Here is a 16,767-nt window from a genome sequence, read left to right as displayed (position 1 = left end):
CTCCAAGTGTCCCAAAATACACAAAACCACCTGAAACGTGTCAAAACCACTTAAATACCCCAAATCCCTCCCAAAACCACCCAGGAGTGCCCCAAAATGCCCTAAATCTGTTTAAGGTGACCCAAACGCAGCCCAAATGGCCTCGATTGTCCCCAAACCGCTCAGAGCCGACCCCAAATTCCCCCAATGGAATTGCACCCAAAATGCCCCAAATTTCACCCAAAAAGCCCCAAATGTCACCCAAAACCAACCTCAACCACTCCAAACCACCCCAAAAACCCCAAAATTACACCCAAAAACCCCAAATTCCACCAAACCACCCCAAAATCACCCAACCCCTCCAAACCAGGCCCGAAGGCCCAAGACGCCCCAAATTTCCCCGAAAAAAGAGCCAAAATCACCGCGTTTCAGCCCAAATCTCTTTTGGGGGTCGGGGGGGTTGCAGGTTTGGGGGGCCAGGGGGGATTTTGGGGGTCCTGGGGGGTTTTTTTTGGGGGTCCCTCAGCGGATGGTCTTGACGGGGCTCTTGAAGTTGCTGCGGCCCCTGGAGCTGCAGCTGGTACGCCATGGGGTGGATCTTGAACCCGTAGAGCCTGGGGAGAAAAACCAGCATTTTGGGAAAAAAGATGGGATTTTTTGGGGGAAAAAATGGGGATTTTTTGGGGGAAAAATGGAGATTTTTTTCAGGAATTTTTTGGGGTGGTTTCAAGTTAGGGGGGTCAGTTTACAGGGATATTCTATTTTCTTCACTTTTCAGAGAAAAAAATCGGTGTAAACGCTTGAGATTTCAACTCATTTTCCCCGTGTTTCGTTTGCTTTTTTTTGGGTTATTTCCTGAATTTCACGCTTGTTTTGCTGGGGTTTTTGGGTCATTTTCCCTTCTTTTGTGCTCATTTCTGCTGGGTTTTTGGTGTCATTTCCCTGTGTTTTGACCTTGTTTTCACTGGGTTTTTTGGGTTGTTTCCCTGAGTTTTGAGCTCATTTTCTTTGGGGCTTTGGCGTCATTTCCCTGAGCCCCAGGGCCGTTTCCGACGGGGTTTTTTCTTTGCAATTCCGTATTTTTTTTTTAAATCCCATCTATTTTCTTTTTGCAATTTGTGGTTTTTGGCAATTCCAGCTGGCTTTTTTTTTTTGGTACCCCTGGCTATTTTTTGAATCCCACCTGGTTTTCTTTCGTGAATTTTGGGGTTTTTTTGGGGCACCCAAGGCTGACCTGGGCACGAACTGGTTGGCAGTGCAGTATTTGGGGTGCACCTGTGAATTTTGGGGATTTTTTGGGGGATCCCATGTCTGACCATGTTTGAACTGGTTGGTGAGGAGGTACTGGGGGTGCACCTTTGAATTTTGGGATTTTTTGGTGGGATCCCATCTATTTTGGGGATTTTTTGGTGGGATCCATGGCTGACCTGGGCACGAACTGGTTGGCGGGGCGCTTGGGGCAGTACTCAGGGTACACATTTGAATTTTGGGGATTTTTTGGGGCACCCCAAGGCTGACCTGGGTACGAACTGGTTGGCGGGGCGCTTGGGGCGGTACTCGGGGTGCACATTTGAATTTTGGGGATTTTTTGGGGGATCCATCTCTGACCTGGGCACGAACTGGTTGGCGGGTGCTTGGGCGGTACTCGGGTGCACCTGTGAATTTTGGGGGTTTTTTGGGGGGATCCATGTCTGACCTGGGCACAAACTGGTTGGCGGGGCGCTTGGGGCGGTACTCGGGGTGCACATTTGAATTTTGGGGATTTTTTGGGGCTCCCCAAGGCTGACCTGGGTACAAACTGGTTGGCGGGGCGCTTGGGGCGGTACTCGGGGTGCACCATGAACAGCATGTGCGGGAAGCCGGTGCCGAAGTAGGCGCCGTCCGTGTGGTGGTGGTGCCGCGAGGACTTGGGCGTGTACACGTCCATGCACTTGGGGCAGTAGAGCTTCACCATGGCCTCCCCGGGGATGTCCGACAGCCCTGGGGGGCGCAGGGACCCCAGACCCAAATTAGAGACCCCAAAGGAACCGCCCTGAGGGACCCCGCGGGGAAAAATCCCAAAAAAACCCAAATAAATCACAAATAAACCCTGAAGAATCCGCCCTAAGGGACCCCAAATAAACCCCAAAGAGACCCCAAATAAACTCACCTAAGTTAGGGGAAAAATCCCAAAAAAACCCAAAAAGACCCCGAATAAACTCCGAAGAGACCCCAAATAAACCTCAAAAAAAACTCAGTAGGAGAAAACCCCAAAAAAATCCCAAAAAAGACCCCAAATAAACCCCACAGCGACCCCTCCCAGTCCCTCCCAGTATAAACCAGTAACTCCAAATCCCCTTTAACCCTTCCCCAGTCCCTCCCAGTATAAACCACTGACCCCAAATCCCCCTTTAACCCTGTCCCAGTCCCTCCCAGTATAAACCAGTGACCCCAAATCCCCGTTTAACCCCTCCCCAGTCCCTCCCAGTACAAACCAGTGACCCCAAATCCCCCTTTAACCCCTCCCCAGTCCCTCCCAGTATGAACCAGTAACCCCAAATCCCCCGTTAACCCCTCCCCAGTCCTTCCCAGTATACACCAGTATAAACCAGTACCGATGGGCAGCATGGGCTGGTTCTCACAGTAGACCCGTGGGCAGTACCCGAAGTCTCCCTGCTGGTACTTCTCCAACTGGGGAGGGGGCACAGGGGGGTTAGGGGGGTCCTGGGGGGTCCCAGGGGGGTCCTGCGGGGTCCCAGGGGGGTCCTGGGGGGTCCCAGGGGATTTGAGGGGGGTCTCAGGGGGTCTCTCTGCACCATCTGGGTGATCCCCCTGTTATTCAGGATGGGGGTCAGGGGGCTCAGGGGGCGTTCTGGGGGTCTCAGGGAGGTCTCAGGGGGTCCCAGAGGGGTTTGGGGAGGGGTCTCAGAGAATGAGGGGGTCTCAGGGGGTCTCTCCCCTCACCATCTGGGCAATGCCCCTGTTGGTCAGGAGGTACCAGGCGTGGATCAGGGGGCTCAGGGGGGATTTGGGGTCTCAGGGATTTGGGGAGGGGTCTCAGGGTCCCAGGGGGGATTTGGGGAGGGGTCCCGGGGGTCCCTCACCATCTGGGCAATGCCCCTGTGGGTCAGGATGTAGCGGGCGTGGATCAGGGGTCCCGGGGGGATTTGGGGAGGGGTCTCAGGAGTGGCTCAGGGGGTCCCAGGGGGGATTTGGGGAGGGGTCTCAGGGTCTCAGGGGGGATTTGGGGAGGGGTCCCGGGGGTCCCTCACCATCTGGGCAATGCCCCTGTTGGTCAGGATGTAGCGGGCGTGGATCAGGGGTCCCAGGGGGGATTTGGGGAGGGTCTCAGGGATTTGGGGAGGGGTCCCGGGGGTCCCTCACCATCTGGGCAATGCCCCTGTTGGTCAGGATGTAGCGGGCGTGGATCAGCCCGTAGAGCATCTCGGCCGCCTGCTCGATCAGGTCGCTCTGGTTGGGGTTGTCCTCCAGCTCCTCGTCTGGGGAGGGGGCAACAACCACGGGTGAGGGGGGGGCAGGGGCACCAGAGACCCCCACGAGTGCCCCCAGATCCCCAGAGACCCCCACGAGTGCCCCCAGATCCCCAGAGACCCCCACGAGTGCCCCCAAATCCCCAGAGACCCCCACGAGTGCCTCAAATCCCCCTGAGCCCCCCAAAACCCCCCCAAAGCCCAGGTTGGGGTTGTTCTCCAGTTCCTCATTTGGGGAGGGGGCAACAACCACGGGTGAGAGGGGATCAGGGGCACCAGAGACCCCCGAAAGACCCCAGAGACCCCTTCTGACCCCCCCCCAGAACCCCCTGAGTCCCCACAGCCCCCCGAGACCCCTCCCCAGCCCCCCAAATCCCCCCAGCTCCTCGTCTGGGGAGGGGGCAACACATGGGGGGATCAGGGGCACCAGAGACCCCCATGAGAGCCCCAAACCCCCCCCCAGCCCCCTCCCCAAAGCCCCCAGCCCCCATTACCGGGCTCCAGGTCCAGGATCATGTCCAGGGCCTGTCTGTAGTGCGGCACCTGCTCGTTCAGCCCCGTCAGGTTGAACTTGTCCTGGATGTAATCCTCGTCCACCTGGGGGGAAATGGGGGGGCTTGGGGGGCACCTGGGGGGCACCAGGGGGTGCAGCAGGACCAGGGGAGCTCAGGGGATCTCAGCTTGTTCTGGATGTGACCCTCGTGCACCGGGCAGGACAATGGGGGGGGGCTTTGGGGACCCCCAGAAGGGGTGGGGGGGTCTCCCAGGGGTCCCTTCGGGGGTCCCAGGGGTGTCCTGGGGTTATCTGGGGGTGTCCTTAAGGGTCCCCAAGGGTCCTGGGGGACTCTGGGGGGTCCTGGGGGGTTCCTTTGGAGGTCCTGGGGGTCCCTGAGGGTGTCCTGAGGGTCCTGGGGGGGCTCTGGGTGCCACAGGGGGTCCTGGGATTGTCCAGGGGGTCCCAGGAGTCTCCCAGGGGTATCTGGGGGTGTCTTAAAGGGTCCTCAAGGGTCCCGAGGGGGTCTTGGGGGGACCCAGAGGTGTCCAAGGGGTCCCTTCAGGGGTCCTGAGACATCCCGGGGTGTCCTAGGGGGTCCCTTTGGGGGTCCCGTGCCCACCTCACAGAAGAACTCGTTGCCGCGGAGGCCGCAGAACCACGAGATCCACGACACCTCCTCGGAGCTGCTCATGGTCCCGGGGGTCTGCGGGGAGCAACGGCGACCGTGAGACCCCCGGGAACTCCCGAATCCGCCTGGGGTGCCCCAAATCCCTCCCGGTGCCCCCGGAGCTCCCCGGGACCCCCCAAATCCCCCCCGGGACCCCTCCCGGGAACCTCCAAATCCCCCTCGGGCCCGTCCCCGTGCCCCTGGGACCCTCCCGGAGCCCTCCCGGTACCCTCGGGCCTCACCGGGCCCCGCACTGCCCGCACCCCCGCAACCGCACGGACCCCAGGGCGGGCCGGAAGGAACCCGGACGACGCTGAGAAAGCCCCAGGAACCCCCCGAGCCCTTCCCGAGACCCTCCCGGTCCCGTCCCGGTGGCCCCGGTGCCCCCCCGGGCCTCACCCGCCGCTTGAGGGGCGCTCCGGGCACGATCCGCGCACGCGCAGCCGCCGCTTCCGCCCCAAACCCCGCCCCCCCGCCCGACACAACCAATCACCACCGCCCGCCCGCCACTTCCGCTCCGTTGACCAATCAGCGCCGCGCTCAGCCGAAGCTTCCGCCCGAACTGCGGTCCCGCGCCTGTGCGGACCAATCAGAGCCCGCCCGGTGCGTCACGTGGTTCCGCAGCACCGATCACAACTTCCGGTGGCGGCGGTAGGGACCCCCAGAATCCCCCCGGTGGCCGCCATGGCCCTGATCGCCTTTCGCCGTGCCCGAGAGCCCGCGGGCGGCTGGAAGGACGGGCAGCTCCAACCGGAGCCGCCGCTCCCCGAGGCCTCCGCGGCCTCCGCCGATCCCGGGGCGGCCGCACGGAGCTTCTACGAGAGCCTGTTCACCGAGAGCGGCGGCGCGGAGCCCGCCGGGGAACCGCCCAGGTGGGTGCGATCCCCGTTAATTAATTAATCAATCAATTATTAATTCGCTAATTAATTAATAATTAATAATTAATGTTTGTTCCCGTAGCCCCGCCCACTTCTGCCGCAGCTGCGGGGCCTCGTTCCGTGACTCCCCCGCCCGGCACCGCCGCTCCACCGCGCACCTGCTGGGCCTGGGCGCTGCCCCCGGTTCCGTTCCCGGTTCCGTTCCCGGTCCCGGTTCCGGTGCCTGCTCCGGTCCCGGTTACCGGCTGCTGCTGCGGGCGGGCTGGGCCGGCGGCGGGCTGGGCCCGGCGGGGCGCGGGCGGCTCCTCCCGGTGCCCACGGAGCTCAAACGGGACCGGGCCGGGCTGGGCTGGGCTCGGGGCCCGTACCGGAACCGGGCCCGGATCTCGCACTTCGGGCCCGGAGACACCGCGGCCGTGGCGGGGCCGCACCGGGACCGGGACCGGAACCAGCACCGGGAGCAGAACCGGGCCCGGTTCGGTTCCGAGGAGGCGGAGCGGGGATGGGAGATCCGGCTGAGGCGGGAATGGGAACGGGAGGAGGCACCGGAGAGCCCCCTCAGGCACCTGAGAGCACCGGGACCCCCTCGGGAATCCCCCGGGACCACCCTGAGACCCCCGGGACCCCCAAAATCCCTCCCGGGACCACCCTGAGACCACCCGGACCCCTCTGAGGCACCTGAGAGAGCCCTGGGACACCGGAGACCCCCAGAGCCCCCCAGAATTTCCCCTGAGACCCCCCCCGGGACCCCCTAAACCCCCCTGAGACCCTCAAACCTCCCCCAGAGACCCCCATAAACCCCTTCAGGACCCCCTGAATCCCCCTGAGCCCCCCCAGAGACCCCCGAGCAGTTTTGGGCCTCCTCCCCTCCTCCCCAGGCGGTTTTTGGGGTGCCCAGGACACTTTGGGGTTCCCCTCCCCGATGGTTTCAGGCTCCCCCACATTTTCGGGGCGCTCTCGGATTTTGGGCCCTCCCGGGGTTTCAGATTCTCCCAATGTGGTTTTGGGACCCCTCCCAGGCGGATTTCGGGGCCCCTCCCCGGATTTTTGGGGCCCTCTCGGGACCGTTCGGGGCCTCCCCAGGGCGGTTTTTGGGGGCCCCCTCAGAGTTTCGGTTTCCCCACATCTGGTTTTGGGCGTGCCCCCCCCCCTGCCCGGATTTTTGGGGCCCCGCCCCGGATTTTTTGGAACCCGACCAGGGCCGTTTTTGGGGGGGGGGCCCGGATTTTTTTTGATTTTTTGGGACCCCCCCCAGGGGCGATTTTTGGCCCCCCCCCAAGTGCAATTTTGGGACCCCCCCAGTGCAATTTTTGGGTTTTTCCCGCCCCCAGTGCAATTTTGGGTTCCCCCTGTGGGATTTTTTTAGGTCCCCCCCCCCCCAGGCGGTTTTTTTGGGCGGTTCCGCTTTTTGGGCCCCCCCCCCGCCGCCCCCACAATGGGAAAACCCAGTGTGTGGGGGGGAGAGGCGGGGTCTAATTAACATAATTTAACATAATTTAACATAATTAACAACCTGAGCCGTTAATTACCGCACTGCTCGTTAATTGGGGGAGCGGGCAGCGCTCATTAATTGGGGAGGGGGGGGCGGCTGTGGAGTTTGGGGGGGAGGGGGCGGAGGGGTCCCCCCAAGCTCCTCCCCCCTCCCCCGGTGTTTCCGGTTCCCGTTTCCGGTCCCGGGGGTCCCGGGGCCGCCCCGTGCGGGGGCCGGGGGGGCCTTTAAGGCCCGGGGGGGGCCGGGGCCGGGTCAGAGCCGCCATGGCCGGGCCCCCCCGGGCCCGCGTGCCCGGAGCCGCCGCCGTGGCCGTTCCCGGTGCCCCCGGTGCCGCCGCCGGGCCCGCGGTGCCTCCGGCGCTGTCGCTGCTGCTGCCGCTGCTGCTGCTGCTGCTGCCGGCCGGGGCCACGCGGCTGCCGCCGCAGGTAGGGACCCCTCTGACCCCCCCTGTGTCACCTGTGTCACCTGTGTGTGTTACCTGTGTGTCCCTTGTGTGTCACCCCCTCTCACCTGTGTGTCACCTGTGTGTCCTATGGACCCCCCCGTGTCACCTGTGTGTCACCTGTGCGTGTGTGTCACCTGTGTGTCACCTGTGTGTCACCTGTGTGTCCTATGGACCCCCCCCCCCGTGTGTCCCTGTGTCACCTGTGTGTAACCTGTGTGTCCTATGGATCCCCCCGTGTCACCTGTGTGTGTTACCTGTGTGTCCGTTGTGTGTCACCTGTGTGTCACCTGTGTGTCATATGGACCCTCCCAGTGTCACCTGTGTGTGTGTGTCACCTGTGTGTCCTATGTATCCCCCCCGTCAGCTGTGTGTCACCTGTGTGTCCTATGGACCCCCCTCATGTCCCCTCTCTGACCCTTTTGTGTCCCCCCCATTTATCCCCCCATTTGTCCCCCCCCCCCCCCCCCCCCATTTGTCCCCTCTCTGACCCCTCTCTGTCCCCCCCAGGAGCTCCCAGAGATGCCACCCCCAGCCCTGCCCGGTGAGTGACACCCCCAGACCCCCCCTGACACCCCCAGAGCCCCCCAGACCCCACAGAGCCCCCCTTGGACACCCCCAGAGCCCCCCTGACACCCCCAGAACCCTCCTGGGTCACCCCCAGGCCCCTTTAGAGCCCCCCTGACACCCCCAGACCCCTTGGACACCCCCGGGTCACCCCCAGACCCCACAGAGCCCCCCTTGGACACCCCCAGACCCCCTTGGACACCCCCAGAGCCCTTGGGACCCCCTCAGAGTCCCCCTGGGACCCCTTGGGTCACCCCCAGACCCCCTGGGACACCCCCAGGCCCCTTTAGAGCCCCCCCAGACCCCCCCTTTAGAGCCCCCTTGGACCCCCCCAGGTCACTCCTGGTGTCCCAACCCCCCCCCCGTTCTGTCCCCAGGGCCCCCCCCGCAGGTGGCACGAGGGGACAAACCGGCCGCTCACGTCGTGGGTGAGAACGGGGGGCACTGGGGGGCTGGAAAGGGTTAACGGGGGATTGGGGTCACTGGTTTGTACTGGGAAGGGTTAACGGGGGATTGGGGGCACTGGTTTGTACTGGGAAGGGTTAAAGGGGGATTGGGGTCACTGGTTTGTACTGGGGGGACTGGGAAAGGGTTAAAGGAGAATTTGGGGTCACTGGTTTATACTGGGAAGGGTTAAAGGGGGATTTGGGGTCACTGGTTTGTACTGGGAAAGGGTTAAAGGGGATTTGGGGTTACTGGTTTATACTGGGGGGACTGGGAAAGGGTTAAAGGAGAATCTGGGGTTACTGGTTTATACTGGGAAGGGTTAAAGGGGGGTTTGGGTCACTGGTTTGTACTGGGAAAGGGTTAACGAGGGATTTGGGGTCACTGGTTTATACTGGGACAGGGTTAAAGGGGGATTTGGGGTCACTGGTTTATACTGGGACAGGGTTAAAAGGGATTTGGGGTTACTGGTTTATACTGGGGGGACTGGGAAAGGGTTAAAGGAGAATTTGGGGTCACTGGTTTATACTGGGAAAGGGTTAAAGGGGGATTTGGGGTCACTGGTTTGTACTGGGATGGACTACGAAAGGGTTAAAAGGCGTTTTGGGGTCACTGGTTTGTACTGGTTTGGGGTTACTGGTTTATACTGGGAGGGACTGGGAAAGGGTTAAAGGGGGATTTGGGGTCACTGGTTTGTACTGGTTTATACTGGTTTGGGGTTACTGGTTTATACTGGTTTATACTGGTTTATACTGGGGGGGACTGGGAAAGGGTTAACGGGGGAGTTGGAGTTGGGGTCACTGGTTTGTACTGGGTTGGGGTCACTGGTTTGGGGTTTGGGGTCACTGGTTTATACTGGTTTATACTGGGAGGAACTGGGGATCCCAACCGTGGGAGGCGGGGATTTTTTTGGGAGTTTTTTTTGGGGTTTTTCGGGTGTTTTTGGCTATTTTGGGCATTTCCGGTGCCCCGGCTCCCGCCCCTCCCTGCCCCTCCGGGATTTTTGGGGACGTTTCCGCGGGTTTTGGGTGCGTTTTTGGAATCTGTTTTTGGTATTTTGACCCAGTTTCTCCTCGCGGGGCTCCCTGGCGTGGGAGGCTGAGATTTTGGGGGGATTTCTGTGGATTTTCGGGTTTATTTTAGATTTTTTTCTATATTTTAACTCATTTTCTCCTCCCCAGCCTCCTCCTTGCCCTCTCCCTGCAGTGGCAGGCGGGGATTTTGGGGCAGTTTTTTGGGGTTTCTCTGTGTTTTTTGGGGCATTTTTGGGGATTTCTCTCTGTTTTTTGTGGCAGTTTTTTTGGGGATTTCTCTGTGTTTTTTGTGGCAGTTTTTTGGGGATTTCTCTGTGTTTTTTGGGGCAGTTTTTTGGGATATTTCTGTGGATTTTCAGATATTTTTGGTTATATATTTAGGGTTTTTTTTTTGTATTTTAACCCAATTTTTCTCTTTTCCAATTTTTCCCTTTTTCCTCCTCCTGGCCCTCGTCCCACGGCTCCCTGCGCTGGCAAGTGGGGATTTTGGGGCAGTTTTTGGGGATTTCTCTCTGGTTTTTGGGGCAGTTTTTTTGGGGATTTCTATGGATTTTTTGCTTTATTTTGTATATATTTTATATTTTAATTCTATTTTTCCCTCTCCCAGCCTCCTCCTGGCCCTCGTCCCGCGGCTCCCTGCGCTGCCAGGCGGGGATTTTGGGGCAGTTTTTTGGGGCAGTTTTTTGGGGATTTCTCTCTGGTTTTTGGGGCAGTTTTTTGGGATTTCTATGGATTTTTGTATATATTTTATATTCTAACCCAGTTTTTCCCTCTCGCAGCCTCCTCCTGGCCCTCGTCCCGCGGCTCCCTGCGCTGGCAGGCGGGGATTTTGGGGCAGTTTTTTGGGGATTTCTATGGATTTTTGTATATATTTTATATTCTAACCCAGTTTTTCCCTCTCGCAGCCTCCTCCTGGCCCTCGTCCCGCGGCTCCCTGCGCTGGCAGGCGGGGATTTTGGGGCACTTTTTTGGGGCAGTTTTTTGGGGATTTCTGTGGATTTTCGGATATTTTTGGTTATATAATTATTATTTTTTGTATTCTAACCGTGTTTTTCCCTCTCGCAGCCTCCTCCTGGCCCTCGTCCCGCGGCTCCCTGCGCTGGCAGGCGGGGATTTTGGGGCAGTTTTTGGGGATTTCTATGGATTTTTGTATATATTTTATATTTTAATTCTCTTTTTCCCTCTCGCAGCCTCCTCCTGGCCCTCGTCCCGCGGCTCCCTGCGCTGGCAGGCGGGCGTGGCGCCGGCGCTGGTGCGGAACGGGGTCCGCCTGCGCGGGAACCGCCTGGTGGTGCCCCGGGACGGGCTCTACTTCGTCTACGCCTCCGCCGCCTTCACGGGCGGGCGCTGCGGGCCCGGGGGCGCCCCCCGGCGGCCGCTTCGCCTGGCGGTGTCCCGGTTATCCCGGGAGTACCCCCGGGACGTGCCCCTGCTCCGCGCCGCCCGCTCCGTCTGCCCGGCCGGGGGGCTCGGGGGGCTCTGGGCAGAGACCCTGTACCAGGGCGCCGTGTTCCAGCTGCGCCGCGGGGACCGGCTGGCGGCCACCACCTCGGCCGGACGCTTCCTCGACCTGCACGGCGCTGGACAGGCCTATTTTGGGGTGCTGGGGGTCGATTAGGGGCGGCTGGGGGGGATTGGGGGGCTGCAGGGGCTCTGGGGGCTTCGGGGCTCTGGGGGCTTCAGGGGCTTCTGAGGGTCTGGGGGCTTTGGGGTCTTAAAGACTCCAGGGGCTCTGGGGGCTGCAGGGGCTCTGGGGGCTGCAGGGGCTCTGGGGGCTTTGGGGGCTCTGGAGGCTTCAGGGGCTCTGGGGGCTTCAGGGGCTTCTGGGGGTCTGGGGGCTTTGGGGTCTGCAGGGGCTCTGGGGTCTGCAGGGGCTCTGGGGTCTGCAGGGCCTCTGGGGGCTTCAGGGCCTCTGGGGGCTTCAGGGGCTCTGGAGGCTTCAGGGGCTCTGGGGGCTTCAGGGGCTCTGGAGGCTTCAGGGGCTCTGGGGGCTTCGGGGGCTCTGGGGGCTTCAGGGGCTTCTGGGGGTCTGGGGCCTCTGGGGGCTTCAGGAGCTCCGGGGGCTTCAGGGGCTCTGGGGCTTTGGGGTCTTAAAGACTCCAGGGGCTCTGGGGGCTTTGGGGGCTTCTGGGGGTCTGGGGGCTTTGGGGTTTTGGGGCTTTTGGGGGTCTCTGGGGGCTTCAGGAGCTCTGGAGGCTTTGGGGTCTTGGGGGTCTCTGAGAGCTTTGGGGGTCTTAAAGACTCCAGGAACTCTGGGGGCTTCTGGGGGCTTCAGGAGCTCTGGGGGCTTCAGGGGCTTCTGGGGGTCTGGGGGCTTTGGGGGTCTTAAAGACTCCAGGGGCTCTGGGGCTCTGGGGGCTTCAGGGGTCTCTGGAGACTTTGGGGTTTTGGGGCTTTTGGGGGTCTCTGAGAGCTCTGGGAGTCTCAGGGGGTTTTGGAGCTTTTGGGGGTCTCTGGGGGCTTCAGAAGCTCTGGAGGCTTTGGGGGTCGCTGAGAGCTTTGGGGGTCTCAAGGACTCCAGGGGCTCTGGGGCCTTCAGGAGCTCTGGAGGCCTTGGGGTCTTGGGGGGGTCTCTGGGGGCTTCAGGGTCTTGGGGCTTTTGGGGGTCTCTGAGAGCTCTGGGAGTCTCAGGGGGCTTTGGGGTCTTGGGGAGCTCTGGGGGCTCCAGGAGCTCTCAAGGTTTTGGGGTCTTGGGGGTTTTGGGGTCTCTGAGAGCTTTGGGGTCTTGGGGAGCTCTGGGGGGCTTCAGGAGCTTTTGGGGTTCTGGGGTCTTGGGGGTCTTTGGAGCTCTGGGGGTCTCTGGGGTCTTGGGGGTCTTTGGGAGCTCTGGGGGTCTTTGGGAGCTCTGGGGGTCTCAGGGGCTTTCAGGGACTCTGAGGGTCCCAGTGGCTCCAGGGTCTTGGGGGTCTCGGGGGGCTCCAGAAGCTCTGGGGACTTTGGGGTCTTGAGGTGGGGGGTCTCAGGGGGCTTCAGGGTCTTGGGGGGCTCTGAGAGCTCTGGGGGTCTCAAGGACTCGGGGGTCTCAGGGGTCCGGGGGTCGGGTCACGTCTGGAATCAGCACCAGCAGCACCAACTGAGGTCGACAAACGCGCTGCGAAAAGCTAAATTTAACTTATTGTACTATTTATGGAGTTTTTCTACTGGTAACTTTTGTACGTTTGTATCGGGTTTTTTTAATAGAGTTTTATCTATTTATGGCAAATTTCGCGGCGGAAAAGCCGCGGTTCGAAGCGGGGACGGTAATTTATTCACTGCTGTGTAATTTATCACGGAAAGTCCCAATAAAAGCGGAGTTTGGGCAAAAAGTCGAACCCGGGCGGGTTTTTTACCGGGAATCTCCCCGGCCGCGGGGGAAGCCCGGAGCGTGGGCTGTCCCCGGCGCTTCCCGGTCCCTCCCAGTCCCTCCCAGTGCCCCCAGTCCCTCCCAGTGCCCCCAGTCCCTCCCAGTGTCCCCAGTTCCCCCGCTCGGTGGGCGCGGCTCCCGTTACCACGGCAACGAGCGCCGCCAACCCTCCCGTCCGCCAGGGGGCGCCGCAGCGCCGCCGCCAAATGACGTCACCTCCAGGACCGCTCCACTCCGCGGGGGAGCGCGCTCCCCCCCCTTCCCTCCACCCCGCATTGGTCTCGCCCGCTCGGCTCCCTCAGCCAATGGCGGCGCGTCCCCGCGGCGGCCTCGCCCCCCCCGCTGCGCGCGGTGCGGCCCGAGGCGCGCGGCGCATGCGCGGAGGCCCCGCGGGCCCTGTGTCGGAGGGAGGGAGGGAGGGGGGGGGCAGCGGAATCCGCCGCCATCCGGCGCCCGCCCGCCCCCGCCCGCCGCCCCCGAGCGCGGAGCCGCCGCCGCGGAGCCCGCCCGGGGCGGACAAGGTGGGTACGGGAACCGGGGGAGGGCGCGCAGATCCACCCGTAACACCCCCCCCCCCCCCCCCATCCCGGCTCCCTCAGCGCAGGCCCGGCCGCCATCTTGGAACGGCGAGGCCCCCTCACACCGGGGCCCATCCCCCACCGCCGGTACCGGGAGGGGGCGGGGCCGGGGGTCCCGGTAAGGTGTGGGCGGTGCTTAGGGGGGTGTGTGAGGAGGGGGGGGCGGTTCCGTGACCCCCCCGGTGTTCTGAGGTGGGGGGGCGCGGCCTGCGGCCTGTACCGGGAGGTACCGGCAGCGGCGGCCCCGCGTGCCCCGGTGTGACCCCCGCTCCCCGCCCGCAGGTCCCGGTGCGGCCGATGCGGCGCCATGAGCGATCGGGCTGCGCGGGGCCGGCGCTACAACTGCCTGAGCCTCAGTGAGAGCTACCGGGGGCGGCCGCTCGAGCCCCCCCGCGCCGCCGGTAACCGGGACGGGGAATGGGCCAAGGGACGGGGGGGGGGGGGGAACACCCGGGTTATGGGGGGGGGGGCTGTGGGGTCATGGAGGGAGGAGGGGGGCCCCAAAATGGGGGAGGGCTCTGGGGTCCTCAAAATGGGACCCCTCGGTTTTGGGTGGGGTTGGGGAGGGGTCCCTAAAATGGGAGCCCCCCATGGTTTTGGGGGGATTTGTGGGTTTGAGGAGGGGGCTCCAAAATGGGACCCAGTCGGTTTGGGGGGGAGTTGGGGAGGGGTCCTCAAAGTGGGACCCCCGTGGTTTTGGGGGGGGTTGTGGGGTCTCTAAAATGGGACCCCCCCCGCTTTTTGGGGGGGGGGGGGGGTTGTGGGGTCCCTAAAATGGGGACCCCCCCCCCGCTGTTTGGGGGTGGATGTAGGTTTGAGGAGGGGTCTCCAAAATGAGAGCCCCGTGGTTCTGGGGGGGGAGCTGGGGAGGGAGGAGGGGGTCCCCAAAATAGGAGGTTCGAGGGGTCCTGGGGGGGGGTCCCTCTGGTGTGACCCCCCCCTGTAGCTAAATGAGGGGGGCTGGGGGGGGCCTGGGGTCAGTTCAGGGGTCCCAGGGTCGGTTTGGGGGTCTCACCCTGACCCTGCCTCCCCCAGGCGCCCCCCCGCCATGGGCTGCAGAGCCTGGGCCAGGCCTGGGGGGCTCAGGGAGGTTCAGGGGCAGTTTGGGGGTCCCGGGGGCAGTCTGGGGGTCTCACCCCTCCCTGTGCCCCCCAGGGCGCCCCCCCGCCATGGGCTGCAGAGCCTGGGCAAGGCCTGGGGGGCTCAGGGGGGCTCAGGGTTGGTTCGGGGGTCCCGGGGTCGGTTCGGGGGGCACTCAGGGGTCTCTCCCCCCCCCCAGGCGCCCCCCGCCATGGGCTGCAGAGCCTGGGCAAGGTGCCCACCCGGCGCATGCCCCCCCCCGCGCACCTGCCGAGCCTGAAGGCCGAGAACAAAGGCAACGACCCCAACGTGGCCCTGGTGCCCCGAGACGGCTCGGGATGGGCCAGCCGCAGCGACCCCCCCCGACCCCCGCAGGTGAGACCCCTCCCCATGGGGCTGGGGACCCTCCCTTGGGGCTGGGGAGGGGGCACAGGGACCCCCAGGGATGGGCAGGGGGCTGGGATGGGCCAGCCGCAGCGACCCCCCCATGACCCCTGCAGGTGAGACCCCTCCCCATGGCTGGGGGGTGGGCTCAGGATGGGCAGGGACCCCCCCCCTTGGGGCTGGGGAGGGGGCTCGGGATGGACAGAGGGACCTCCACCCCTGACCCCCATTAGTGGGGGGGGGTCCCAATGTGGGCAGAGCGACCCCTGTGGGTGGGGAGGGGCCAGAATGATCCCCCTGACCCCCATGAGTGGGGAGGGGGTCCCAGGGCTGCAGCCCAGGGGGACTTTGGGGTACTCCAGAGACCCCCAGCCCCCATCCCTGCCCTCGGGACCCTCTGGGGCTCCTTGGGGAGGGGTCCTGGGGGATGGTCCCACCCCTGGGAGGATCCTTGGGGAGGGGTCTCACCCCCTGAGGGGTCCTTGGGGAGGGGTCTCACCCCAGGGGGATCCTTGGGGAGGGGTCTCACCCCAGGGGGATCCTTGGGGAGGGGTCTCACCCCAGGGGGGTCTTTGGGGAGGGGTCTCCCCCCCTGACCCCGCCCCTTTGCCCCCTCCCCCCCCAGTTCCGAGCCCTCCGCCCCTCCCCCGCCGCAGTCGCCGTCACCGCCGGATTCGCAGCCGCCTGCGGGGACCCCGGGGACCCCCGAGGTGAGACCCCCACCCCAAACCCCCCCGGGACCCCCGGCAATGGGGAGGGGTCCCCAGGGTGCACACGGGGGCGCTTTGGACCACCCCAGGGACCCCCGGCCCTGCACAATGGGGGCACTCGGGGGGTCCTGGGGAGGGGTCCCTGTGACCCCCCCCACCCCTCTTGTGCTGACCCCTCCCCAAATTGCCCCCACAGAACCCCCCCCCCCCGCCGCCAAGCGTGGCAAAGTCCTGGGCGCAGGCCAGCGGTTCCCCCGCCGATGGTGAGAGCTGGGGGGACCCCCGGGGACCCCCCCCCCAAATCCCTGTGGCCACTGGGGGCACCCCCGACCCCTCAGGGGGGGTTTTGGGGAGCCCCCCTGCCCCCCCTTCCCCCGGGGTTTTTGGGGTCCCCCTGGGGTTTTGGGCCCCCCCCCGGGGTTTTTGGGCCCCCCCCCGTTTTGGGGTCCCCCCCTCATTTCCGGGGTCCCGCAGGTGCCAGGGCCCCGCCCCTCCCGGGCCGGTTCTCACGGGAGGAGTTCCCCAGTTTGGGGGCGGCCGCCGAGCGGGGGAGGGGCGGCCGCGAGCGGGGGGGCGCTGCCGACGCGTCGGGTGGGCGCGCACCGAGCCCCCGCCCCCCAGGTGAGTCAGACCCCTCCCCAAAATACCCAAAATAGCCCTGAGATCCACCCCAAAACACCCCTGAAATCCCCCTGAGAACCCCAGGGTGGGCGCGCACCGAGCCCCCGCCCCCCAGGTGAGTCAGACCCCCACCCAAAATAACCCTGAATATCCCTGAGATCCACCCCAAAATAACCCTGAGATCCCCCAAAATAACCCTGAAATACCCCTGAGACCCCCAGGGTGGGCGCGCACCAAGCCCCCGCCCCCCAGGTGAGTCAGACCCCACCCCAAAATACCCCTGAGACCCCCCCAAAATACCCAAAATACCCCTGAGACCCCCACCCCAAAATACCCATGAGACCCCCAGAACCTTCCTGCACGGAGCCCCCACCCCCACAGTGGGACCCCAGACCCCTCTGTAACCCCCCCACAGACCCCTCTTTAGCACCCCCAGACCCCTGTTAACCCCCCCTGGACCCCCATTTATCCCCCCCAGACCCCCATTTACCCCTTTGCCCCCCATTTATTGCCCCCTTTGCCCCCATTTACCCCCTTTACCCCCCATTTAACCCCCCCAGGCCCCCTTTTACCCCATTTGCC

The 16,767-nt window shown here is 63.6% G+C and overlaps 4 protein-coding genes across 4 annotated transcripts; 3 read left to right on the top strand and 1 right to left on the bottom strand.

The window, feature by feature from the left end:
• Positions 1 to 405: 405 nt before the first annotated feature.
• Positions 406 to 5,105, bottom strand: CSNK2B (casein kinase 2 beta). The gene is given in 8 exon segments (XM_077173228.1): positions 406 to 543; positions 545 to 593; positions 1,767 to 1,959; positions 2,574 to 2,649; positions 3,343 to 3,458; positions 3,944 to 4,046; positions 4,565 to 4,648; positions 5,012 to 5,105. Coding segments are annotated over 7 exon segments (651 nt in total). The 5' UTR covers positions 4,637 to 4,648; positions 5,012 to 5,105; the 3' UTR covers positions 406 to 501.
• Positions 5,106 to 5,189: 84 nt separating this feature from the next.
• On the top strand, positions 5,190 to 6,281 carry GPANK1 (G-patch domain and ankyrin repeats 1). The gene is made up of 2 exons (XM_054654243.2): positions 5,190 to 5,484; positions 5,573 to 6,281. The coding sequence occupies exons 1-2, from the start codon at positions 5,297 to 5,299 to the stop codon at positions 6,141 to 6,143; spliced, it is 759 nt and encodes a 252-aa protein (XP_054510218.2). The 5' UTR covers positions 5,190 to 5,296; the 3' UTR covers positions 6,144 to 6,281.
• Positions 6,282 to 7,096: 815 nt separating this feature from the next.
• On the top strand, positions 7,097 to 11,091 carry LOC129134574 (lymphotoxin-alpha). Its single transcript, XM_077173227.1, has 4 exons — positions 7,097 to 7,407; positions 7,935 to 7,968; positions 8,369 to 8,419; positions 10,660 to 11,091. The coding sequence occupies exons 1-4, from the start codon at positions 7,246 to 7,248 to the stop codon at positions 11,085 to 11,087; spliced, it is 675 nt and encodes a 224-aa protein (XP_077029342.1). The 5' UTR covers positions 7,097 to 7,245; the 3' UTR covers positions 11,088 to 11,091.
• A 2,307-nt stretch (positions 11,092 to 13,398) lies between these two features.
• On the top strand, positions 13,399 to 16,210 carry LOC129134571 (protein PRRC2C). The gene is made up of 6 exons (XM_077173226.1): positions 13,399 to 13,513; positions 13,673 to 13,791; positions 14,670 to 14,845; positions 15,480 to 15,564; positions 15,761 to 15,827; positions 16,039 to 16,210. The coding sequence occupies exons 2-6, from the start codon at positions 13,698 to 13,700 to the stop codon at positions 16,187 to 16,189; spliced, it is 573 nt and encodes a 190-aa protein (XP_077029341.1). The 5' UTR covers positions 13,399 to 13,513; positions 13,673 to 13,697; the 3' UTR covers positions 16,190 to 16,210.
• The last annotated feature ends 557 nt before the right edge of the window (positions 16,211 to 16,767 follow it).

This window comes from Agelaius phoeniceus, unplaced genomic scaffold (genome assembly GCF_051311805.1).
Source record: "Agelaius phoeniceus isolate bAgePho1 unplaced genomic scaffold, bAgePho1.hap1 Scaffold_437, whole genome shotgun sequence".
Classification (NCBI taxonomy): domain Eukaryota; kingdom Metazoa; phylum Chordata; class Aves; order Passeriformes; family Icteridae; genus Agelaius; species Agelaius phoeniceus.
The sequence above is the reverse complement of the archived record's forward strand: the minus strand, read 5'-3'. Positions and strand labels throughout refer to the sequence as shown.

Bases quoted from the DNA above. Each gene is read 5' to 3' on its own strand.
- GPANK1 (XM_054654243.2), top strand. From the start codon at position 5,297: ATGGCCCTGATCGCCTTTCGCCGTGCCCGAGAGCCCGCGGGCGGCTGG. The intron at 5,485-5,572 runs GTGGGTGCGATC...TTGTTCCCGTAG, and splicing joins CCCGCCGGGGAACCGCCCAG to CCCCGCCCACTTCTGCCGCA.
- LOC129134574 (XM_077173227.1), top strand. From the start codon at position 7,246: ATGGCCGGGCCCCCCCGGGCCCGCGTGCCCGGAGCCGCCGCCGTGGCC. The intron at 7,408-7,934 runs GTAGGGACCCCT...TGTCCCCCCCAG, and splicing joins CCACGCGGCTGCCGCCGCAG to GAGCTCCCAGAGATGCCACC. The intron at 7,969-8,368 runs GTGAGTGACACC...TTCTGTCCCCAG, and splicing joins GCCACCCCCAGCCCTGCCCG to GGCCCCCCCCGCAGGTGGCA.
- LOC129134571 (XM_077173226.1), top strand. From the start codon at position 13,698: ATGAGCGATCGGGCTGCGCGGGGCCGGCGCTACAACTGCCTGAGCCTC. The intron at 14,846-15,479 runs GTGAGACCCCTC...CTCCCCCCCCAG, and splicing joins ACCCCCCCCGACCCCCGCAG to TTCCGAGCCCTCCGCCCCTC. The intron at 15,828-16,038 runs GTGAGAGCTGGG...GGGGTCCCGCAG, and splicing joins CAGCGGTTCCCCCGCCGATG to GTGCCAGGGCCCCGCCCCTC.